This window comes from Aulonocara sp. 'chitande type north' Nkhata Bay, linkage group LG9, assembly GCF_057382095.1.
Source record: "Aulonocara sp. 'chitande type north' Nkhata Bay isolate Kocher_YH1m ecotype deep benthic linkage group LG9, A_spYH_male_GT1.1, whole genome shotgun sequence".
Taxonomy (NCBI): domain Eukaryota; kingdom Metazoa; phylum Chordata; class Actinopteri; order Cichliformes; family Cichlidae; genus Aulonocara; species Aulonocara sp. 'chitande type north' Nkhata Bay.
The window spans coordinates 29,362,550-29,389,096 of record NC_141352.1 but is presented as its reverse complement, the minus strand read 5'-3'; the positions used below and the strand labels follow the sequence as shown (position 1 = coordinate 29,389,096).

General features: G+C 42.3%; 2 protein-coding genes and 1 long non-coding RNA gene across 4 annotated transcripts in view; 2 read left to right on the top strand and 1 right to left on the bottom strand.

The window, feature by feature from the left end:
• The window catches only part of LOC147322323 (uncharacterized), a 333,216-nt gene that overhangs the window by 4,008 nt on the left and 302,661 nt on the right, over positions 1–26,547 (top strand). The window lies entirely within an intron of this gene.
• Positions 4,365–5,929, top strand: LOC147322336 (uncharacterized). The gene is made up of 3 exons (XR_015130913.1): positions 4,365–4,484; positions 4,774–5,002; positions 5,459–5,929. It is a non-coding gene; the product is annotated as an uncharacterized LOC147322336 (long non-coding RNA).
• Positions 6,280–25,011, bottom strand: LOC147322335 (uncharacterized). The gene is made up of 5 exons (XM_086305238.1): positions 24,894–25,011; positions 24,008–24,113; positions 18,170–18,850; positions 17,224–17,844; positions 6,280–6,297 (listed from the first exon to the last, which is right to left on the bottom strand). The coding sequence occupies exons 2-5, from the start codon at positions 24,023–24,025 to the stop codon at positions 6,280–6,282; spliced, it is 1,338 nt and encodes a 445-aa protein (XP_086161364.1). The 5' UTR covers positions 24,026–24,113; positions 24,894–25,011.

The following is a 26,547-nucleotide window of genomic DNA, read 5'->3' as shown; positions in this document are numbered from 1 at the left end:
GACGTTCAGGATAAAAGTGTTGAAGGACTGACGTACACTGTCTTTGTGTCTTTGTTTAGAAGCAGAGCGACACAGATGGATCCAGTTCTCAACCCTGTCATCGCTGTGGTGGTGGGAAAGACTTTCATTGTGACCTCTGTGGAAAAACTTTCAGTTGGAAAGCTGACCTAAAAACACATCAACGTAGACACACTGGAGACAAACTGAAATACTGCAAAGAATGTGGGAGAAGCTTCACCACATCAGGTGCATTAAAACGGCATGAACTGATTCACAGTGGGGTTAAAAAGCACCTCTGTGATCAGTGTGGGTCATCCTTCACCACTGCATGTAAGCTTAAAAGACACAAACGAGTCCACACAGGAGAGAAACCATACAAGTGCAGACACTGTGACAGAAGCTTCTCAGATTCATGTAGTCGTAACAATCATGAACGTACACACATGGAAGGAAACTACAGCTGTGACCAGTGTGACAAGAGCTTCAGGAATCTCAGTTCATACTCCGAACACAAACGATCCCACGTTACTAATAAACTGTTTCACTGTTACCAATGTGCCAAAACATTCACTAAATTATCTGCTCTGTGCAAACATCAGCGTGATCACTCAGGGCTGAAATCACTCCCATCACTGGATCACAGTGAATCTGAAGAGACAGAAAGATCCTCTGGTTTCAGTGTCAGACTCAAAAAGCTTGAGATCAGGCTCCACAGAGTTCAGATAGAATCATTTAAACTTGTGTTGAACTGAACTGGTTGCTGGGCTGAACTTCTACATAATACAGATTTACATGGGATCTTATTTTCTGTCGTTTTACTGAGTCAGTTTTGTCCTTTTTTCTCTGTCCTGGTTTTGCTCGTCTGTAAATAATTGAAACTCAGTCAAATAGTTCATTGTTCTCCAGCAAAACGTTTTGGAAACTCATGTTTAACCTTTAAACTCTGACATGTTTTAGCACACAAGGCTTCATCGGGGAGTTCACTCATGATTGGACCATGAGAATAAAGGTTTTTAGTTCTTTCAAAGAGTCTTGGAGGTGTTCGATGTTTCTGTTTTTCTACATAAAGCAAGAAAAACTATTTTTCTTGCTTTATGTAGTGTGGAAGTTTTTAATGTTTCTTCATCTGTGATGTTCTTGAATGTGTTGACATGAAGATGGTACAAATAAACTGTCCTTTTAGCTTCAGCTCCTAATTTATTCATTATTTATGGATGTAGCACAGCAGCAGTGTCTTGATTAACACATGGAGGGCTTGGGATCTGATGGTAAATAATGTTTTGTGTCCTTGTACACATCATACAGCTCAGCTGTTCCACAGATGTCAGGTTTACACAGTGGGATGGTTTGTAAGAACGCAGCTCTCCTGTGGATAAATCCTTACTCTTAGCCTCAGGACCTCACACAGTCCCAGCAGGTTCGGTCAGAAGATTTATCCCTTATATCAAAACGTCACAGAGTCTCCTTTGCTGTGCTGTTTTCACAAAGAAACGTAAACTGAAGACCTGAACTTACAATGTTTTAATTAGTTTAGCAGATTCAGTGTCTCCATGATCAAATCTGCTGTTTTTGTGCTGCTGTTGGTAGAAAGCCGGTTAATGCTGAAATGAACTGGCTGCATGCATCTCTGAATGTAAATTGGTGCACTATTAATAGATCACTCTGGAACGGTATCGTCACCATAATTTGCCCACTTAGTAAATCTCACTCATGGCCAAGAAATTGAAATAAATCTTGTTTCCCTGCTGGATAGTGATCCACTGTAACTCTGCTCCTCCTTCCTGTTTAGGATTTCTGTGGCTGAAGTAAAATTCCCTCCATCCATCACTTATCCCAGCTAACCCAAAGTAAAATAAAGTTTTGCTCATCTTAAAAAAGCATTACAATAATGGGCATTACCAATGCAAACTGAATAATACAGAAGATAAAAGAAGAGACTTGGATCAGTTAATAAAGCTCATGATCTTGATTCATTGTGGCTGCTACACAGATACTTCTGGGTCACTTCTCTCAGTTAGGAGCCTTCCTCACCAAAACTGACTGTTGGACCACACCCCTGGTTTCATGAGAAGTTGTTTCAGCCATGATTTCTCTTCCTGTATTTCAGAGTAAAGACTGAAGTGACAAATGGAAACATGTTTAAAAAACGCAATGTGAGAGAGACGTTGAGGTCCTTAGAAGTTACCCTGGGTTTTTCTGTCACCCTGCTAGATGTTACACACCTTGTTATTGGACTGATTTCTACTGCTGGACTACTCCTGGGGAGAGTAACAATACTCTTACTAATTAGCTCCCTTTCACACCTTTGGGGATATTTATTTTTGTGCTTGCAGCGCTGTGAGCCAGAACAGCGAGAGAAAAATCTGCAACAGCGACGAGCCGAATGCTTAAGTGAATCCCAGCAGCTGCACATGTGCAACGCTGATTTAGAGGATATCTTTGCTCTGGATTTATATTTATACTTTTTCATTTCCATATGATTCTTCTTGCATCTAAACAAAGATGATTCAATTTGCTAAATTTTGATGGCTCTTCGTGCTCGGGTGTAAATGAGACATAATATTTGCTCTTGGTTTGTTTCGCCTGTACTGAACCTTGCAGTACAAACAAAACCTAAAAACATTATTTGTAGTTGTTATTCTTAGTTGTTCTGCTGCCTAAATACCACAGGGTGTAATTATGAAGTTATTGAGCTGCACATACTTTACGACCTGCTTAAGTTCGAGGTCACAGCGTCTGTAGAGCAGCTGGAACATAATGAAGTCTACAAGGTTAAAGTTTTATCTTCACTTGTTGTTCTCTCTGCTGCTTGGTTTGATGGATCTGAGAGCTTTTGTTTTTATTACTGTTATTATAATTATCATTAATATTTTACTCTTTAAAAGCTTTAAAATAGTGTTTGTGTTTGAAAAAATTGATTTAAGAATAGGACAGAAACATCTGTCCTTCTGAAAATCGCCCAAAGGCACGGAGACAAACTCAAAGGATGCAACGTGTATCTTTCTCTTCCTTCATGTCAGCACCATCATCGATTATTTATATAAAATGCATATAGCAACAGTAACACTTTAGTTTGGATTTCATGATTTCTGTAACTGGAAAATATTTTGTTTAAAGACAGAAGTGAGTGCGTAGTTGCAACATTAAAGTGAAATATTAATTAATGAGCATTAAGTATATTTGTTGCTTAAGCGTTTGCACTATAACTTAAGTAGGATTATAACTTTTAAGCAAGGAAAGATTTCAGATATTTAGTTCACTGTTTCAGTCATTGTATATGAAATGAAAAAATTTACGTTGGTCAAATATGATCCTCTAAATCAAATAAGTTTGAAAAATACTTTTTTAAATTTCCTTTTTGAAAATAAATGATGTATTTTTAAATGTCGCAACAAATTTTCACAAAAAGTAACTAATAATTAAAACCAGTTAAACAAAATAAAACAATTTAAAAATAAAATTTTTGAATCATGCTTAACCAAATGCCAGGATGGAGAGCTGAACCTAAAGTATACGTAGAAAGATTTCAACATTTTTAGCAGATTGTCCAGTGTTTAATGTTTTTATCACATATAAATGTCACAGTAGTGGGTCCTGGCCCAATGCTTTGTGTTTTTCGTTTAATATTCTTTGACTATGGTTTTTCTTGGTTTTTGTTATTCTTATTTATCAGGCTCTCAGTAATCTTAGTTCTCCCTGCCTCAGTGTTCTTCTTAGCCTGTGTTTAGTTTCTGTTCCCGTGTCCCACGTTTCATCATTTCATGTCGAGTCAGCCCTGTCTCTATGTTCCCTGTTTCTCCCCAGTCAGCCCCGCCTCCCTCGGGCACTCATGTGTGATATAGAGTAATAAACCTGACTACATTTGCTACACTCTCTTTATTACCTGTTACTTTAAAATTCATACACTAATTATGTCTGCCCACCTCTCTAATGTGAAGGTCAAAGGTCAACATCCCAGTGACATAAGAATAATCCCAAAGGGGCAAGGGGAGCGGTTAATTTAGCATATTTAGCATTAAGGGTACAGCAAGGATATACTTTTACTTATTGTGGCAGGGGTGTGGTCTCTGGCCTGCTGCAGTGGAGGCTGGTGGCGGGACGTTGGACGGCACAGGTGAGGGTGATGGAACTCATGACTCTCCCCTTTATAGTGACTGAGGAGACTGGCGTGGGGGAAGCGTGTAGTGGAGGAAGCCGAGGAGAGAGCTGGTTTCTGGCTACAAAGACGGCGTCAAACCAGAAAAGATTGCTTGTGGTCAAATAATGTGTCAATCACCTCTGAATCAAACTCTGTGTGGGTCAGTTCATTTCACAGTATTGTTTAGTATATCTTCACTTGTCTCACTCTCCTTCTGTTCTGTCCATCAGCACGATCCTCAGCGCTTACACAGATCCTCCATCGATGTTTTGGATCCAATCAGTGATCAGTTCTACGAGGAGGCCTGGATGGTCACCAGCGCTCGCTACAACTCCATCACCAGAAGGTGAGTGTACTCCTTTGTATTCAGATGAACTTTCTTTTTAAAAAAACATTTTCATATATGAGCTTTCTATTATTTCATGGGCAATTTAATCAATATTAAAATTACAAGCATATCAACAAAGGTAAAGCTGATTTTTTTCCACTTTCTGTCACACAGTCATGGAGGAATACAATAAATACATAATCAATCATAGATCCTGAACAATGAGATTAAAAGAAAGTCTGTGGCTCTAAAAACTAAACAGTATAAAGACATGCTCCAAGCTGCTTTTTCTCTCCTACTCCTCTAGGTTTTCCACTGTCGGCCATCCAGCGACGTTGGAGGGCTACCTGACCAATGCTGGCCTACGCAAAGAGGTCCCGGCTCGGGCTCGGAGGAGCTGAAGAAGATCCTTGCCTTCCTCGTCAGTTTCCTCTTCAGTTCATGTCCCAACAAAACCTGCTTTCACCTATTAGCTCCAAAGAGGCTATAGTGCCCGTGGAGGTCTGGACCTGAGGCCTGTGCTCATCACGTGGAAGGTGAATAGAAAACACTCTGACACCATTCTGGAGGTCTGACGGGACTCTGACCAAAACACAGATGAAATAAAACTTGTGGCTGGAGTTTTTAAAATCTCTTTTTCACCTCATAGATTAATGCTCATGATTGCATGTTAGCAAGACAGCATCTGCCCAAGGTGAAACTCTCAGGAGACATTTACTCTTAAACTGTTATCTGGTTAAGACTACTTGAGGAGATCTTAGTAGCGAGTATGTGGATTTAGTCTCTTCACCAACAGCAGACAGACCCATGCCAAGAAAGCAGACATGTTCACAGAGAAAGCAGAGAGCAGAGATTGGAAAAAGCTAAAAAGAAAACGCTGCAGCTTTAGACGACTATCTGCCTGTAAGGCTGAAAAATTCCAGTTACGCTCTATTTTGGAAAAGGTCCCAGTTTTGGTAACCTGGATTTTTATTTCCCCTCTTCTGCTACAGATGTTGACTGTGACCTCAGAGGCCAACTGGACCACAAAGCTGCAACAGGATTGAGGGAGAGGAGTCTTCATCCAGCTTCAAAGAAAACATCCAGGTAAAGTGATGTGGATCAGTGGATAAAAGTCTCCACTTTCAAAGGAGATACTCTGAGAGAGAGAGAGACTATCTGAGCCATTTTAGCCCAAATTATAGTACTTTATAGTACAGCAACACTTTTAAAGGACAAAAATTAACATAAACTTTGACTGTAATACAAACAAAGTATTGCATGTGTTTTTTAAAACTGTTCCTCAGATGGGCAGGATATCACTATTAGACTGTCCCACCAGCCAACTTCAACAAAAGAACACAGCAGCATTCAGTGATCAGCACAGATGAGCTTGTTCCTCTAACACTCAGCATCTGATCCCTGTTGGTCTGTGTGCTTCTGCTTTTGGTCAGTTAGAAACCCTGCAGTAACCTCACCCAACACTGTGTCTTCTTGTTCGCCTCAACATTGAAGTATCAAATGTCCAACATCTGGAAAGGAAACCACACCAGTGTACTGTGATGCTTCACCAACATGTGGCTGACGCTGGTTCTGCCTTTCATGCTGACATCACCAGAGAGCCCCGCCCACCTCAGGACCTCCCCTGTCATGTATTGAACAGGATGATTATGAAGATGACCGAGTGCAAATAAGACTGTAAAAATCCACGACCAGAATGTTTAGATGCTTTCTAATTATTCATGAATATCATGAGTGTTTGTGTGTTTTGTCTTTTCTTTCCTGACGTTTGTTACTAACAAAGACAGTTTACGCTCTGTATGTGTTTTCATCCTTACCAGCCACACTCTAACTGCAATTAAGAAAACAAACTTTAGAAATTGTCGACTCAGTGACTTCATAAAATATTTAAGTGGTTCAGGTAGAGCCAGTTTTTAAATGACCATGAACACTTACCTTATTGTATCTGTACAGCATGTTTTTCTATTAGACAGATTTGTAACAGAGGCCTTGCTCTCAGTAAGTTTGAAGTCATTTTCTGATTTATTTTGTAATCTCTGACCTTTGTGTATCCTGCTCAGTTTGCATGCTGCCTTTAGGAGTTTCTGTCTTTTGTATTTGAAGATAATTCATTGAATATACTCTGCTGCTTCCCTTTGGTGCCTCACACATCACTTTGTCAAGTTTTTCAGTGTCATTTTTTTTATAGCTGTTTGAATTCTCTGTATGTTTGACCCTGTAGACTGTTTAATGGACTGCTCGTCTTCCTGTTTGTAACCACTGCCTGTTTACGACTAAAGATTTGGATTTTTGACTTTAATACAGCCTCTGCGTGTCGTCCCTTTGTGACCTCGTCCTCTGTGAATGTGTCACAGATGTTTTCATTATAATAACACAGCTTTCCCACAGTGGCTTGCAGCAGCAAAGCTTCAGATTAACACAGTGATTTTATATTCAGAATTATTCTGACAGTGGGCCACTGTGAATTGTGATCTTTCATGAGGTCAATTTTAAAGTTCAGTATTTCAAAGCAGGAGCTATGAACAGTCATCATGTTGGCATTAGAATTATTATTATTAATCATTATTAATAATGTTGTTACTCATAACTTTTATTAGTATACATGAATTTTATCAATAGTAAAAAAATAATGAATAATTCATGTCTAACTTTCATTGTGTTTTGTATATTAATTATATTTAAATAGAGATGTTGACCATAACTGTACAGTAGCATACTAAAACAAGCATCAATGTAACATACATTAATGGTCCAAGCTGTCATAAATGGGGAGCCTGATCCTTTATTATGAAAATATGACGAGTATTTTTCTTGTCAGTTGGGAAGAAGTTGGTCTTCTTTTTTCCTTTTCTGTTATAATTGAAACTCTGATCAAACCTACTCATGTTTACAGCAGGTAAAAGCAACTGACAGTCCATGGCATTGTTGTTTGTAGATGTGCAGTGTAGTGGGAGCATAAATCAAAATGAAATAAAACAGTAACATTTATGTAATAAAACATTTTAATGAAAATGATTAGACCCTTTATAAACTTTAAAGGGATCTGAAAACAAGGCTAGCAAGGTTCTCCAAGAGTTTCTCCATGGGTAGAGCTTCTAGCTCTTCCAGCACATCGGTGGCCGTGCAGGCTGCCAGTTTCTTGGTTGCTCTTTTTACCCCACTGGTTGTGAGTGTCTAAATACCTCCACTAGCTCGCTTTGGCTGCAGTTAACTTGGGAGGAAGGGGTGGGTGTCCCATGGCTAGATGAAAAACAATTATCTGGGATACATAATATAATAACATGCATATATCTCTATCAATTAAATCTGGCATGAGGTCTGATATTTTTAATTCACTTATTTCTCTCATAAATATTGGATCTAAATTGCAAATGTGTTACAGTTATACTGTTACTATGTGACAAAGTGGATGAGTTGCAATGGTCTCCATTTGTCCCATATGTGTTTACTTTTTTTTTCACATTATACTGTTTCTATTTATTTGCTATGATTTGCTATTTGTTAAGTAACATTTCTTCACACACTATCCCAGGTTTGTGTGTGTAAGCGTTCAGTTGCCGGTAGTGATGGCCCGCTTGAAGCTGACGCTCCGGTGCGTGTGTCACAAAAATCGACACACTGCTTCAGAAGCACTGTGTTGAAGCTTGATTCGTTTGGCCAGAGTCACGTGATCAGTGACGTCCGAAGCTTCATTTAGAACCTAACCGCTTTGGTGTCTGATTCCCTGGTTTATAAGGAAGTGAATCATTTGCGGGATTTGTGGAGTGTTTTGATGGTGACAGATAGCGAACCACTGATATTTCTACTGAGAGATTTGGAGCCAGTGAGGAATAGAGGAGGTTCTGTTGTGTGGGAGTATTTTGAGTTGATTTTGGTCGATCAGGTGGGTTTTCCAGCTTTGTGTTCTGGCTGTTTGCTTTTGTTTTGTGCGTGTTTATTTTATCTGAAAACGGGAAAAACTTAAAATGTCAAAAATCTGATTTTCATAATATAAATATCATTAAATAACTTTAGAGACTGTTTCCTCGTGGCTGCGTGCAGCGGGGCTAGGGGAGGGTCTGTGCTGACGGACGTGGGTTACTGACCTGGTAGCCTGTCTGCCCCTGGGTGGGTCCGGGATGGGCGTGAGGTTCTGGGGGCGCTCCGTCTCTGGGCTGGGGCCCTGGCCGGGCCTCGGGGCCTTGGGTCCTGGTTTGTGTGTTGCCGGGGTTGTGGGCGGGTGGGTGCATGGGGGCCCATCCCTGGCGCAGGGTGCCGCCGGTGCGTCGAGCCACCTGGGGGGCTCTTCAACTGGTGGGGGAGATTGTCACACCTTGCAGGAGCTTTCCTCTCTTCAGGAACTCTCTGCAGGAGGGGGAGATACAGGAGAGGTGGAGGAAGATCTCAGCCTGGGTGTCTATTGTCTCATGTAGTCTGGAAGATGAGTGGATGGTGGGGTGGGTGCAGTTTTCTCTGTGGTGGGGTTGGGTGGACTGTCCCGAGCTCTGTGGGGCCGGGGGGCGCTGCTGCGCTGGGCCCCGGTCTGGATGGGCCTGGGCCCCCTTTCCCTGGCGGGTCGCGGAGTATGGGGGTGCCTACTGGAGTCAGCGGGGGAGCTGGCCCCAGGGAGGGGTCACTTGCCCCTCCCTTCCTTCCCTCCCCATCTCCAGCTGCCTCCCCCTTCCCGCTCCACCACAACCACCCACACATGCAGGGCCTTGGAGTAGGGGTGTGTCACCAGGGTGCAGAGGAGACTACCCCCCCCTCTGTCCCCTTCTTGCTGCCTCTGCCTCAATTTTATCCCACAACTTAGACATTCACATTACTCACACTCTCATTACACATACATATAGGATCTTGGGGGTGGGCACGATACACGGAATCCAAAGTAACATCAGGGTGTACACCCCACCCCTGGCGTCGTTGCCCACCTCTCAATGTTAAATACACGTAGACATTGAGGGCTAGCAGGAGGGACTATGCGCTTACCTGCTGCTCTCTGGCAGGTAGCTCCATGCCCTCCTGGGTTTTAATTGCACCTTAGAACACACATGCATCAACACTACAATGAGCGGGTGGAGGGAGGTTTGGAGTCTTCTCTCACCCCCGTTCTCTGTGGCCTGCTGGAGCGGGAGGGCTAGGAGGAGGAGTTGGCCGTCCGACTGCGGTCTGGAGTGTGGGGCCTCCCTGCTGCTGCGGAGTCGGGGCGGTCTGCCTCTCCCCACCGCAGGGGGAAAAGGGTAACACCACCTGGGTCTGGGTGCAGTTCCCCCCTCCAGGGGCAAGGGTACCTAGACCCGGTTCGTAGAGTACGCTTGGGGAGTGTGATCGTGTGTACAGCGTCTCTTTATGTCTGTCTCCACGTTGGTTGAGTGTTGAGTAAGTGTATATGAGAGCATGAGGGTGGGAATGGATGTTTGTGTCTGTGTGTGCCTGTATGTCTGTGTCTATATGTCAGGTTGGGTATCAGACGCCACCTCTCTGGGGACATCTCAGGCCCTCCAAGGTTTGGAGGCCTATCTCCCCCCACCACCACTTCCCCTGCCAGTGGCAGACTCCCTCAGGTGTCGGTGCGTTGGTGGTTCTTTGTGTCCGGGGATGGGCGTCCAGGTACACACCGGCTCACTCCTTGGCGGCCGCTTATCGGGGCCTGGAGCCTGGGGCTCGCTTGGGCCCCTTCGGAGGCGGGGTGCCCCCGGCCTCTCGGCCTGGGGCTCGGTCACTCAGGCACAGCTGGCTGCCGGCGGAGCTCACGGGCGCGTCACTGCAACTCCCCCTGGCTTCTGCTCCGCGGCTGCTGAGTGAGCCCTCATCTGGGACTCTCCTCAGCTCTTTCTGGGACAGTGGCGCGGCTGCCCCTCTGTTGGTCTTCCTTGGTCTCTTGTGTTCTGGGGGCCTCTGGATGTCTGGAGTTTTGATCTCCTCCATACCTGCTTCACACCCTGGAGGACGGGGCTGTGGCCCCCCCACACTCCCTAGCAGATCGTTACATGGAGAAACCTTTGGAATGCAAGCATGCTGATCCACACAGGTATGCACACAGGTGTACACACGGGTATTCACAGACGTGGACTACAGCTTTCTTGGCTGCTGCCTCAAAGCACATTGTGCGCTGTCTATCTTGCATGCTGCACAATATCGTTTATTATTTAGTATCTACTGATATCTACTGCTAGCTAGTTTATTGTGATGGTGCCGTTTTTTTTTTTTTTTACTATGTTGCTCTTTGTTGTTTGCTTTCTCTTGTTTTTTTTCTCCATACAGGTGACCCAGGTGTTTTGTTTTTTTTTGTTTGTTTTTTTTTTCTTTCTTCCCCCCCTTCTCACCGTCTCTTCTCCCCTTTGGTTTTCTTTCTCTCCCTCTCTTTCTTTCATTCTTTCTCCCTGTCCTATCCCCCAGTCATGTCTGTCCCGTTTGTAGCAACTGAAAATAAAATAAATTCATAATTATAATAAAGGTCAATCAAATGGACCAATATGGCAAGGCCATGATGATCCACTTGGTAAAATAAATCCGCTTGGCATCTTTCTTGGCCTTAAGACAACAATTCTGATGGCTAAAGATCCAAACGGGACACACAAAAAATAAAAAATAAAATAACTTTAGAAAAACTTCCATTTGACTCTTTACATTTAATGTTATAAAAATATATATCTTTTTTTTTTTAATTAATCTTAAAATGTTAGTCTGCAAAATGTGCAGCAATATAATTAATTTATTCTCTTTAGCTGATAGTTGGTGGGGCCCAGGTAGACTGTAAAACTGCATCTCTACCAGTTTCTCTGCACTCCAGCCTCCTCTGTTCCATGTGAAGGGATTTTCCTTAATGCAGGAGAAATTATCTCCACAAAAAGGAACAGGTTTGGCCATCGCACACTAGAACAAATTCTCTTCTTAAATAAAAATGAAAAAGGGCTACTTTAAATGAATCATGTTTTTAATTTGCAAGTTCATAAGCATTTTCCTTTTCCAGTTCACAATCAATTCTACCCCCAGGTCAAAAATATGTATAGGAAAATGTCCCTAATATAATATTATTTATAAATATGCCTGTCCGGCGATTAATTGCATAAGTACAAGGAGGCTGGACCTCACAGCAGAAGCATACTCCATAATGTGTTGTACATTATTATATGTACATTATATGTAGCGTGGTACTTTTCAATTATTGTATTTACCAACATCAAGAAGTCACAAGCAAAGAAAGACCAAACCACGGTGCATACTTAAACAAGGAAAGTTTACTGGTCAAAATTATGTATTAAAGAAATAAACAACATTTTTTTCACCCTCAAAAATACATGTTTAAAGCAACACAGTGGTGGTCCAATATCAGACAAAATTCCACTCTGTAGAGTGAGTGGGCAGTCATAATGAAGCAGTTGGTTTTATTTTGTGGATTCAAGCTGCTCTTCATATTTTTGGCCACCAAATGTCACCAGAGAGGACTGTGTTGAAAAGCTTCGAGTAATGAACCGTTTTTCAATACAAGCTTCAGTGCTTCAGAAAGCTTCATTTGGCCATCACTAGTTGCCGGCAAATCAAACATTCTGCAAATTAAGCTAAATACTCAGTTACATGTTTCTTTACATTTTATTATGTTACAGATTAAGTCATTTGTTCGTACTTACTTTGTTTGTCTTTTCAGTCTTCATAAGGGTCAGGGGTCCGTTCTTCGTACCTCGCTAAGTAAGTTAGCTGGATTTGATTGTTGACGATTTCGCGTGATCTTGGATCGTTCGGTTCTCCGAAGCTCATCCGGGACTTGCTGTCATAGCAACAGATCCTTAAGCGTAAACCTGCTCGGGAGCAGGCTTACTTTATGTAAACAGGATTAGATCGCGGCCACTCAGGTATGTCCGCTTCATTTATACGAAAGCAACAGCGATATTTTACCACTGTTTTTCCATAAATAAATGTTATCAATGTAACTAAAGATAATGCAGTACTTGATTCTTTTATTGATTTCATACAGATACATACAGGTCATTTCCTAAAAAAAGGGAAATGTACCATTAATCATTCTATTTCATGTATTGGATTATTCCAGATGTAATTCATATTTTAGAGTAGTAATAGTAAATTACTTCATGTAAGCAAGATGAGAGACCACGGCTATAAAAGCGAAGGTGGATTTGGGAAGTCTGTCGCAGCCATGTCCTGTCCGTTTGTACTAGAGATGGCACGATACCACTTTTTTATGTCCGATACCGATACCGATATCATAAATTTGGATATCTGCCGATACCGATATGAATCCGATATAGTGTTTTTTAATCAACAAAACTGTTTTTTAAATATCTTGCTGCATTTTGTATAAGTTCATACTCAAGTTTAAAACAACAACTACACTAAAGCTATTCTGTTATACCTGTATGCAAAAAAAAATATTTCATAGTTCAGCAATACTGATCAATCTAATAAACTTAAACCTACACCATCCACCCTATTCTGGTATTTTAAAGAGTACTTAGCATAAATATTAAGCAACCTAACTAATAGGGTTCCAACTCCCAGCAACAACAAAAATAAATAAATAAAAAATAGGGAACCACCCCTCACGCTCCACCTCATGATGCTTAATCGACGTAATCAACCTTAATTTGATGCAGTGTGAAAAAAAATGCACAGAAATCAATTATTTTTCAAGAAATATTAAATAGATTCAACATCTTTCTTCAACAAAATTGCAGACTGCACAGATGGTACCTTCCCAAAGGAAAAAGTACTATAGCTTACTAGGGTATATATATTAGACTTAATAGTTACTATATACAGTAATTGACTTCTATTCATTTTACATCAAATTAAAACTTTGGGTGTCAGATAATTATTTATTAAAAGCTAGACATTTTAAATGAGAATAAGAAAGAAAAGTATGTCTTTGTGCCCCCTTTTCCCTGTTAATGCCCTATTGGCCCCCCTGGCTAAACTTTGCTAGATCCGCCCCTGCACAGTTACCAGCCGTCAGCTACGTAGAAAAAGATCCTCGAGTAGAAAGTAATATTAAATAAATTCTAACAACAGCTTATCAAGCTTAAACGTTCTGCTGTTGTTCAGCCGCTGGTTTCCTCTTTCTGGTGCAAAGTGGGCCAAAAGCAAACTAGAGACACGGACTCACGACAGAAAAGCCGATCAGCTGATCGTTAAGCAGTTTCATGATTGAAGTAGCAGCAGGAGAGGCAGTCGCTCCATATATCGCTTGTTAAGCTTAACGCAGGAATGCTTTACAAACATTCAGAGATGGACTTACACACTTGCTTTACTTCTCTCGGGGATAACTTTGTCGGAGATGAAATGCCGGGTTGCTAGCGAAGCTCCAAATGCTATCCAGACCACCGACAGGTCCGGCATGCCACAGCTGCTCTATCACGTGATGCATACGTTCTGAGGTGAGTTACGGCGTGTTGCAAGTTTTGTGAGGTGCTTTCGTGATATTTAATGGATCGGATTACATTTTTTATTTTTCTCCGATATCCGATCCAGTAATTTAGGTCAGTATCGGACCGATACCGATACGTAATATCGGATCGGTCCATCTCTAGTTTGTACGGGAGCCACCCATTGCGGAAGGTGCAAGATTGATAAGGAGAGTTTTCAGAATTCAGCGTATATTGCGGGACAGACAGGATCCTTTAGCTACAGTGGGGCAAAAAAGTATTTAGTCAGCCACCGATTGTGCAAGTTCCCCCACTTAAAATGATGACAGAGGTCAGTAATTTGCACCAGAGGTACACTTCAACTGTGAGAGACAGAATGTGAAAAAAAAATCCATGAATCCACATGGTAGGATTTGTAAAGAACTTATTCGTAAATCAGGGTGGAAAATAAGTATTTGATCTCCTCCATAGATGTACACTCTAAAGTAGATAGTAGTAAACTCATCCGATTTTTTGTTGACAAGATTAAAGAAATCAATGCTGAAATCTCCCCAAAGCTTTCTTGTTCTCCGAGTCAGGCACTCCCTTTGTACTCCTGGTCAACTTTTACAACTGCAAAATATATATTGAGATAGCAGCCCTGGTGGACAAAATGAAGCCACCTACAAGCCCCTAAGACATTGTCCCCACTAAGCTCTTCATCAATGCTTTTGACACCATTGATCCTTGGGTTGGGAACCTTTTTACTGTTTCTCTTCAGACTGGGGTGTTCCCCAGCTTTTTTAAACATGCCATTGTGGAACCAAGGCTCAAAAAACCCAACCTGGATCCAACACTACTTTAAAATTCAATCTCCAAACTCCCATTCATGTCAAAACTCCTTGAGTAGCTGTCCACCTCACAGCATACTTGGAGAAATATAACTTCAATGACCGTTTTCAATGTGGGTGCCATAAATTGCATTCCACTGAGACAGCACTACTGAAAGTTACTAATGATATTATGATGTCAGCAAACTCCGGAGAATACACAGTCCTAGTCTTTCTAGACCTTACCTCAGCCTTTGATACAGTCAACCATACCATCCTGATAAACAGACAGAGACCTGGTTGGGATGTCTGCTCTGTTCTACACTGGTTTTCTTTTGATATATCTGAAAGGAGTTTTAGTGTGTCTGCAAACCAGATCACGTCGGAATCTATAGAGTTGTTGTGTGGAGTTTCTCAGGGCTCTGTACTGGGACCTATTCTGTTTTTAATATACAATTTTCCTTTAAGCCAGATAATACAGCAGTTTCCTGAAGTATCTTATCATCTTTTTGCTGACAATATTCAGCTATATTATTCTTTTAAGCCTGCTGAAGCTCATAAGCTCTCCAATCTGATTGACTGTTTAACCAACATTAAACAATGGTTGAACAATAATTGCTTACAAATAAACCCGGCAGAAACTTTGATTATTGCACCAGACAGTGCCTGATATTAAACGGCGACTGGGTGAATTAGGTTCCTCACAGAAACATAACCTTAGAAACCTGGGTGTTATTTTCGATGAAGCTTTTTCTTTGGAGGCACATTTAAATCAGATAGTAAGAACCTGCTTTTTTCACTTGAGGAACATTTCTAAACTTAGATCCATCGTGTCAACAAGTGAACTCGAGATGATAATACATGCTTTTGTCTCTACAAGACTTGACTACTGTAACAGCCTGTTTACTTGTCTAAACAAGAAAGGGCTAGCTCGTCTACAGGTTGTTCAAAACTAACAGCGAGGCTACTGACCCACTCGAACAAGGGAGCTCATATGACCCGTTTTAAAGTCGGTGCACTGGCTACTAATCAGATTTAGGTTCCATTTTAAAATTCTACTTTTAACTTTTACATTACAGGAACTTTTCTCTTTGTGTCCAATATCAACACTGTGACTCCTCAGAGTGTAAACTTTACTTCAGCAAAACCAAAAACTGAGTTGTAGAAGTCGTCACACCAAATGTCTTAAGATAACAAGAAAAAATACATTTTCAGTACACGGCCTGAATTTCTTCCTCAATTTCTTCTTCTTCCGTCAGCTTATGTTGAGATTATTTCAGTTTGTAAATGATCAGATTACATAATTGTAATTTACATAATTAAACTAAAGGGTAAAATGGCTCCAGTGTGTGTGCTTGCTGTTTACCTCTGTCAATTTTCTTACTGCTTGTTCTGTTTCTGATGTTTCTTGTCACTGAAATCAACTCAAAACTGGGGAACACCAAAAACCTTTAGATCTTCAGTTTTTTGCCATCAGCTTTCAGAGCTCTAATCAGAAGAAACAAACAGGGTATCCTCTGCTCCTGGCTGGTGTTCCTGATTACTTGCTACATAAAGTGCCACCACCTGCTCCGACACACCGCCACAGACACCGGGGTAAACGTGCCGGTCGGCTGGTGAAGTTTAAAGCTTGACTTCTCTTTTCTTCAGCGGCCGCTCCAGCTGGTTATGGTCCTTTCCGCCACATCCCAAGACGTCTCCTGGATCCTGTTATCTCCTGTCTGGTTACTGTTGTAGGCTTAGGTGTCCATAACCCTGCTCACCACTGTTTTTTGCATTGTGGGAGTCATGGAATAAACTTTTTGTATTTGGTCCCATTAACTTGGGCTTCACCGACAACTTCTACCCAGGCTCCAGCTCCAATGAAGATGGCTCTAACAAATGCGTGGTCCTTAGCAAATAAAGCTTCATTATAAATTATTTTTCCTCCAATGGATTGGATCTCCTTTTTGTGACTGAGACACAGATGAGAGTTGGTGAGTCTAGCATTATTTCTGGACTGTTACCCTCTGACGGCTCATTTCGTAATGCTCCAAGGATATCAGGTAGAGGAGAAGGAATATTGACTGTGTTTAAAAATAACTTTCACTGCAAACAACTCCATGTACCTGTTTAAACAAGTAACAATATTCACTAAATAAGCACTAATAATATATTAATTTTGTAACACACTGAAAACAGTTCATCTAACTGTGACTGTAAACATGTTTCCATTTGTCACTTCAGTTTTTACTCTGAAATACAGGAAATGACATCATGGCTCAAGTCTTTATCATTAAAATCTTTCTTTATTTAACATTTGAATTTTTTATTTAACATTTCCAAGATTCAATAACATAAAGAACCCGAACAAGAAGACATTTGTGTATCAAAATACATTAAAACAAATACTTTATAATAGGAAACAGAGTTTTCAACGAACTGATGAAAAGAAAGCTAACCACTCGACATGAACACTACAGTAGGACAGTTTTGAAAGCTTAAAATGGAACTAGGGGAAGAGTTTGATTCACAGCTGCCTCATCAGATTTTTACAGGAGATTCTATCTGAACTCTGTGGAGCCTGATCTCAAGCTTTTTGAGTCTGACACTGAAACCAGAGGATCTTTCTGTCTCTTCAGATTCACTGTGATCCAGTGATGGGAGTGATTTCACCCCTGAGTGATCACGCTGATGTTTGCACAGAGCAGACAATGAGGTGAATGTTTGGGCACATTGGTAACAGTGAAACAGTTTATTAGTAACGTGGGATCGTTTGTGTTCGGAGTATGAACTGAGATTCCTGAAGCTCTTGTCACACTGGTCACAGCTGTAGTTTCCTTCCATGTGTGTACGTTCATGCTCGTTACAATGACCTGATTGTAAGAAGCTTTTGTCACAGTGTCTGCACTTGTATAGTTTCTCTCCTGTGTGGACTCGTTTGTGTGTTTTAAGCTTACATGCAGTGGTGAAGGATGACCCACACTGATCACAGAGGTGCTTTTTAACCCCACTGTGAATCAGTTCATGTCGTTTTAAGTCACCTGATGTGGTGAAGCTTCTCCCACATTCTTTGCAGTATTTCAGTTTGTCTCCAGTGTGTCTACGTTGATGTCTTTTTAGGGCAACTTGCCAACTGAATGTTTTTCCGCAGAGGTCACAACGAAAGTCTTTCCCACCACCACAGTGATGACAGGGTTGAGAACTGGATCCATCTGTGTCGCTCTGCTTCTAAACAAAGACACAAAGACAGTGTAAGTCAGTCCTTCAACATTTTTATCCTGAACGTCGCCTGAAATAAAGAGCATCTCTGCAGACGTCCAATTACATTTGACTGTTTCAGTTAACACACTCAGTTTACTGGGCTGCAATAACTACAATACTACCACCATAATACTACAGTAATACTAAAATCATAACTGACATGAAAATCTGAATAATCACTCAGAGCTGCTTTTCCATGCAGTAGAATTGCTAACATGCTAACACAGTTTAATGAGCAGAGTTGTTCCAAACAGTCAGGCTAAAATGACAAGATAACAATATAAATACATACCTCACAGTAACTGCACTTGTAGAGTCTCTTTCTGGTGTGGATCTGTTGGTGTTCTCTCAGGTTACGTGGAGCTTTAAAAGTCTTCTCACACAGGTCACATTTATAAGGTCTCTCCTCAGTGTGGGTAAACATGTGTTGTTTTAACTGTGTGTCTGTAGCAAACTCTTTGCCACACTGTTCACAGCAGTACACATCATGTCTGGTGTGAATGCGTAGATGTATATTTCGGCTATCTATCCGGCTGAAAGTTTGGCCACAGATGTCACAGCTGTATGCCTTAATTCCAGAGTGGGTAACTAGATGCCTCTGTAAGCTGCTACTGTGAGTAAAAGCTCTGCCACACTGATCACAGCTGTACGCCTTAATTCCAGAGTGGGTAACTAGATGACTCTGTAAGTGGCTACTGCGAGTAAAATCTCTGCCACACTGATCACAGCTGTACGCTTTAACTCCACTGTGGATGAGATGGTGTTGTTTTAGGTGACCCTTCGTGGAAAAAGACTTTCCACACAAGTCACAGCTGAACGGTCTCTCTCCAGTGTGGATGACCTGATGCTGTTTTAGATTAGCCTTCAAAGTAAAATCCTTCCCACACTCGTCAGAGGTGTATGTTTTCTCTCCCTTTCTTCTGTGAGGTTTGTCGGCCTCCTGAGAGCGCTGACTTCTCGCTCCATGTTGGTCCTGCAGTGACAGAGATACAAACAGAGGCAGTGAGTGAAATGCAGTCGTGGAACAAACTCAACCTTCAAACTCCCTCCATTAACACTAGTTTTAAACCTGAAGGTGGAGTGTGGCACCAAACACCTTAAAGGTCTCTTATCCCCACCTGCTGGTAGTTCTAACACATTACATCCAACCTGCTGTTAAAAATAATTCATGACTTTTTAAAAACACTAAAATCATGCCCATCCCTCCTGATTGTACACAGATATATAAAAATGTATACATATATAAATATTTACCAGGTCTATACTTTTTTATATTTCCTATTGTTGTTCCCTGATTTTTACATATACACATATATATACACACATACATTTAAAAAAAAAAAAGAAAGAAATGAAAACACCCAGCATGCCCCTGCGGGCGGTTTATCCTTCAAGCTCGGGTCCTCTACCAGAGGCCTGGGAGCTTGAGGGTCCTGCGCAGTATCTTAGCTGTTCCCAGGACTGCGCTCTTCTGGACAGAGATTTCCGATGTTGTTCCCGGGATCTGCTGGAGCCACTCGCCTAGCTTGGGAGTCACCGCACCTAGTGCTCCGATTACCACGGGGACCACCGTTACCTTCACCCTCCACATCCTCTCGAGCTCTTCTCTGAGCCCTTGGTATTTCTCCAGCTTCTCGTGTTCCTTCTTCCTGATATTGCTGTCATTCGGAACCGCTACATCGATCACTACGGCCGTCTTCTTCTGTTTGTCTACCACCACTATGTCCGGTTGGTTAGCCACCACCATTTTGTCCGTCTGTATCTGGAAGTCCCACAGGATCTTAGCTCGGTCATTCTCCACCACCCTTGGGGGCATCTCCCATTTTGACCTCGGGACTTCCAGGTTATACTCGGCACAGATGTTCCTGTACACTATGCCGGTCACTTGGTTATGGCGTTCCATGTATGCCTTGCCTGCTAGCATCTTGCACCCTGCTGTTATGTGCTGGATTGTCTCTGGGGCATCTTTACACAGCCCGCACCTGGGGTCTTGCCTGGTGTGATAGACCCCAGCCTCTATGGATCTTGTGCTCAGAGCTTGTTCTTGTGCTGCCATGATTAGTGCCTCTGTGCTGTCTTTCAGTCCAGCTTTGTCCAGCCACTGGTAGGATTTCTGGATATCAGCCACCTCCTCTATCTGCCGGTGGTATATACCGTGCAGGGGCCTGTCCTTCCATGATGGTTCCTCGTCTCCCTCCTCTTTCTTGGGTTTCTGCTGCCTGAGGTATTCACTGAGCACTCGGTCAGTTGGGGCCATCTTCCTAATGTATTCTTGGATGTTCCTTGTCTCATCCTGGACTGTGGTGCTGACACTCACCAGTCCCCGGCCCCCTTCCTTCCGCTTAGCGTACAGCCTCAGGGTGCTGGACTTGGGGTGAAACCCTCCATGCATGGTAAGGAGCTTTCTTGTCTTGATGTCAGTGGCTTCTATCTCCTCCTTTGGCCAGCCTATTACCCCAGCAGGGTACCTGATCACGGGCAGGGCGTACGTGTTGATGGCCCAGATCTTGTTCTTACCATTCAGCTGACTCCTCAGGACTTGCCTGACCCTCTGCAGGTACTTGGTGGTTGCAGCTTTTCTAGCGGCCTCTTCATGGTTCCCATTCGCCTGTGGGATCCCCAGGTACTTGTAACTGTCCTCTATGTCTGCAATGTTGCCTTCTGGTAGTTCAATCCCCTCAGTTCTGACTACCTTCCCTCTCTTTGTTACCATCCGACTACACTTCTCCAGTCCGAACGACATTCCAATGTAATTGCTGTATAGCCTGGTAGTGTGGATCAGTGAATCGATGTCTCGTTCACTCTTGGCATACAGCTTGATGTCATCCATGTACAGGAGGTGGCTGACAACCGCTCCGTTCCGTAGTCGGTATCCGTAGCCAGTCTTGTTAATGATCTCACTGAGGGGGTTCAGGCCTATGCAGAACAGCAGTGGGGACAGAGCATCTCCTTGGTAGATCCCGCACTTGATGGTGACTTGTGCTATGGGCTTGGAGTTGGCCTCTAGTGTTGTACGCCACATCCCCATTGAGTTCCTGATGAAGGCTCTTAGGGTCCCATTGATCTTGTACAATTCTAGGCATTCCAGTATCCAGCTGTGGGGCATTGAGTCATAGGCCTTCTTGTAATCAATCCAGGCAGTGCACAGGTTGGTCAGTATATATAAGGGGTGCAACGATACACAAAATTCACGGTTCGGTTCGATACTTTGGTGTCACGGTTCGATATTTTTTCGATACAAAAAAAATGTTCATGCCTTTTTAATTTGTCATTTATTAAAATTATAAATATATATTTTAACTCAAAAGTACAGTTTTTAAATTTAACCCTAACCCTTGTGCGCGTTTTTTATTTTGACAGCGAATGCGCACCTGCGGACCACTTATGTGCAGCCCTGGTTATTTAGCTTGTCATATTGCAGCCACAGAAATTCTTTTGTCCATGAAACCATAAAGCTGCACTTTCTGTTTGCCTTATAGTCTGATTTGTCATAACTTTTCCGTTTTGTGGTAAGCTTTTCTTTGGCTGTCAGTTCTTCACCCTGACCTGTCTTATTTGGCTCAGCAGAACTAAAATATATATCCTGCTGCTTTTACACACGCACTCACATAAGCTCAGCGATTCTCTGCGCGATCAACCTCTCACATGTTTAAGCTTGCTGCGGGAGATTTCACTTGTCATGTTTGCGTAGTAAGCTAACGATTAATAAGACGATGTCAGAGGAATTGGTGCACAAATTATCATCACTCACAGATCAGTGCTGTCGCTCTCTATACACAGTTCGCGCGATTGCAAAGTGAAAGCAAAAAAACGAGCGCAAATTCAAACGCGATTTCAATATGTCACATATTGACAGTGGCTCACCGATGCCAATGACATAATTACCCAGCTACATTTCTGAAAGAATGCAAAAGCATTGACATATATTTTTCCTTCCTACAATAGCCCGACGGGCAGGGAAGAGATAGATTTTGGTAGCCCGACTGAAAAAAATCGCTAGCTCCGGGACGTCGGGCTAGCGATATTGCGAGCCCTGTATCTGATTGAGGAATCACTCATCTTTGGAAAAGAGAGTTTATTACAGAGAAATGGCTCTTTCCAAAATAAAAGCTATACTAACCGCTTCTTCTGGGCTATATTCTCAGCAGCATAAGGAGAATCATGTGCTAACAGCTGTCTAAATGACTCGGCTAAAGTTAGTAGCATGCTTGTTGTTTTGGTCTTTGCACTAGGATGATGTCGGCGTAAATGTGCAGTCATATTCGTTGTGTTCCCACTAGTGCTTTCAGGTTAATCTCGTTGAAATGACCTTAACGCCACAACACGGCAAATCTCCGTTAACGAGCTACCGCCGATCGCCCCGTGCATGGGGCTAGACGGCCAACACGTTAACGAGCTAACTGCGCTAACACACTAGTTCCCACCCATGTAATTGAGCATTGCATGGCACATCCAACATACTGTTTTACTTTAGTCCATGACTCGCTTACCTTCAGGGTCATACGTCACATGAAAACCAAAATAATTCCAAACGCCAGATCTGAATGAGAGTGGGGGAGGTCCATGTTGCAAGGAGAGCTTAACTTCTGTCTCGCTAGCTTGCCCTGCGCTCTTCCTTCTGACGATGCTGTCTGTGTTGAGCGCTCAGTGGATCTGCGCTCGACAGTGCAGCCTAGGCGGAGTAGTCGAACGCAGATTCACTGAGCGCTCAACACAGACAGCATCGTCAGAAGGAAAGTTGATAAAATAAATTACAAATTTTGTATTGTTCGATACATATGTGTACCGAACCGAAAGCACTGTATCGAACGGTTCAATATCGATACGAATATCGTTGCACCCCTAATATATATATATATTTTTTTTTTTTTAATTATTTTTAGATGTTTACAAGTATTTACGGCTCCCAGTGTTTCCTTTTCCTTAGAAACTGGGTCCAAATGGCTCTTTGGGTTTTAAAGGTTGTTGATGCTTGTGCTAGATGACAAATCTTCAGTATGTTACGCTTTCCGCCACCCAACACATCCCTATACCGTTTGGAATGAATCTACACATGTACGTTTACTGTAATCGTTTTGGAAAACACTATCTAACATGATTAAGGTGGTGCTTGTGTTAGGGATCAGGTTATGGTCATAGCTGGAATACACAGCTGGAACGTGTATTACTGCCGGCAGCGCCAATCTATTGCTTTCCATCCACAACCCGGTGCATATCATAGGAATACAGAAGGTTAACTTTTGCGTGCCTGAGGAACGCCTCGGGATGTGACAAATCGTCGGTATGTTACGCTGTCGAATGAGAACAAGGTCGACACACAGGACAGGAGAGGAAGAGGGGGGTTAGGTTTAAAGGTAAGGACTGCTCAGTGGGATTTGATTAATATACATGTCTGTACATGTGACATTGTTTTTTCAGGTTGTAAAACTTGTTGCAAAACAATCTGAGGCAGACTAACTGTGTTATTTAAAGACTGCATGAAGATCCTCTGCAGGTTAGTGCAGGATAAACAGGTTCGTTTGCTGAACTGTGATGGATTTAAAGTAAAGAACAGTGTGTGACTGGTGCACAGTGACTGTGGTGCTCATGTCACAGTTAGATTACATCAAGTGTAGCAGAGATTCATTTAAACTGAAGCTCATGATGCTGACATTCATTCACTGAGTTCCACCTTCATACCAACAGTATAGTGTCTAATATAAAGACAGTGTACTGTCAGTGTAGAGGATGGAAATCAGCCAGGACAGCTCATGAAACATCTGCTGACATCTGGTTGAATTCAGTTGTGTACATCCACAGAGAGCAGCAGGTCAGCTGATCACAGCCTGTACTTTAAGAAAATCTACTGGAGCTCTCAACAGAAATTATTGTGAGCTGTGATTCTTTTCCCCACGCTGAGCCACTACAGCTGATTTTAGGGTTCCCACCTGCTCAATCCCACTTTAACCTCTTCCCTGCTCATGTTCCTGTTTAGAGGCAATGTCACCCTCTACAATGTAGGCATTGTATTATTACATTATTAAAACATTACATTACATTAATATAGCACAAGGATCAATAAGTTTTGCGTAAAATATATATCAGTACTTCAGCTTTTAATGGAGTTTTAGTTATCACTAGTATCTGTCACCTTCTGTGTTGAGCTCATTGTTTCCTCTGTAGTGACTCAGCTGAGTCCAGATGGCTGAAAATGTTCCTCTGCTGCTCCGTCAGACTCTTCTCCTCCTGCTGATCAGCTGGGACACAAAACAGATCTTTGTTAGGCTCCACACTGCACTGAAGAGTCAAAGTGTCTCATATGGTCATCTGACAGCACAAAGAACAAACTTTAGCTTCCCCAAGAGGGCAACTTGTTTGAAACAAACACAAAAGGTTTAAGCACCAATACCAAATTTAGCAGTATGGCACAGCAGTACCAGGAGAGACTGAGGCCTGTTATTAGAATCAAATGCCCACAGGGTTCGTACGCCTTTTTCAGGGTCAAATTCAAGCACTTTCTAAGCACTTTCAAGGTCCCTTTTGAAGCTTTTCCAGCGAACCCTGTGCCCAGTGGGCAGACACAACTTTGCGCCAATAAGATTAAGGCAGCTGTGTTTTAATATAAATAAATGGATTTCATTATAGCACTTTTCCGCCAACATACGCTGTTTTCCTCTTTCTGGGGCAAAGTGGGCGATAAACAAAGAAATGCTCGGTATGTCCGATGGCCAGTCCAGCTGAATTGTACAATACTGATACTTGAGAGTGCGCGTGTGCGATGCAAGCACGTGTAGAGTGTGTGTTGAGCGCGTGATCAGTAGTGACAAAAACAATTCACAAAACGTGACCATACTATACTCGTGGCTCACTTCTAATCTATTGTTTTGCACACTTATACACATACCCAGCTGTTTAGCTACACTCTAGAGCCTCGCCTTTAACGGTCTTCTCCCGCCCGCTCTCACAGAGAGGAGCAGAAAACTTCATTCAGAAAACTTCATAAAGCTCAAGACTGACTGAACTCAGATCAAACTTACCTTGGCACTTACTTTTAGATGGGAGAGGGAAAAACTGAGAAACAAACAGCAATGAAACGGGAACTCTGTGGCTTCTTCTTCGTCGTTGTCGTGTTCGTCGTCTTCTTCTTCTTTTTGGCGGTCAGCGCTTTAAGGTACATTATAAACTGCAGGAATGTCTTAAAGACATAAAGACCTGGATGGCCGCTAACTTTCTGCTTCTTAATTCAGATAAAACTGAGGTTATTGTACTCGGCCCTGAAAATCTTAGAAATATGATATCTAATCAGATTCTTACTCTGGATGGCATTACCTTGGCCTCCAGTAACGCGGTGAGGAACCTTGGAGTCATTTTTGACCAGGACATGTCCTTCAACGCACATATTAAACAAATATGTAAGACTGCTTTCTTCCATTTGCGCAACATCTCTAAAATTAGAAATATCCTGTCTCAGAGTGACGCTGAAAAACTAGTTCATGCATTTATTACTTCCAGGCTGGACTACTGTAATTCATTATTATCAGGATGTCCAAAAAACTCACTGAAAAGCCTTCAGCTAATCCAAAATGCTGCAGCAAGAGTCCTGACAGGGACTAGAAAGAGAGAGCATATTTCTCCTGTTTTGGCTTCCCTTCATTGGCTTCCTGTTAAATCCAGAATTGAATTCAAAATCCTGCTCCTCACATACAAGGTCTTAAATAATCAGGCCCCATCTTATCTTAATGACCTTGTAGTACCATATCACCCTATTAGAGCGCTCCGCTCTCGCTCTGCAGGCCTACTTGTTGTTCCTAGAGTATTTAAAAGTAGAATGGGAGGGAGAGCCTTCAGTTTTCAGGCCCCTCTTCTGTGGAACCAGCTTCCAGTTTGGATTCGGGAGACAGACACTATCTCTACTTTTAAGATTAGGCTTAAAACTTTCCTTTTTTCTAAAGCATATAGTTAGGGCTGGACCAGGTGACCCTGAATCCTCCCTTTGTTATGCTGCAATAGATGTAGGCTGCCGGGGGATTCCCATGATGCATTGAGTTTTTCCTTTCCAGTCACCTTTCTCACTCACTATGTATTAATAGACCTCTCTGCATTGAATCATATCTGTTATTAACCTCTGTCTCTCTTCCACAGCATGTCTTTATCCTGTCTTCCTTCTCTCACCCCAACCGGTCGCAGCAGATGGCCGCCCCTCCCTGAGCCTGGTTCTGCCGGAGGTTTCTTCCTGTTAAAAGGGAGTTTTTCCTTCCCACTGTCGCCAAAGTGCTTGCTCATAGGGGGTCATATGATTGTTGGGTTTTTCTCTGTATCTATGAAGCGCCTTGAGGCGACTTTTGTTGTGATTTGGCGCTATATAAATAAAATTGAATTGAATTGAATTGAATTGAATTATCACCACCTGCTGGACTGGATGGTCATCCATTGTCCACAGACCCTTGGAAGTTTCTGTTCAGATTAAAAATGGAATTCAAGGATCTCGTGACTTGGGTTTGTGGCTTTCACTGTTTACTCTTTAATTTTCTGCCACGTGTAGCAAACCCCACAGCTCAAATCAATGAAGAATTTAGTATTTTTAAGATGTTCTTCGCAGCATTGCTGCAAACAACATACATAGCTGCAACCAGCAGCTATGTAGGCCTAAAATGTGGTCCAAACATGTGAAACAGGTTTACCACCAGAAGA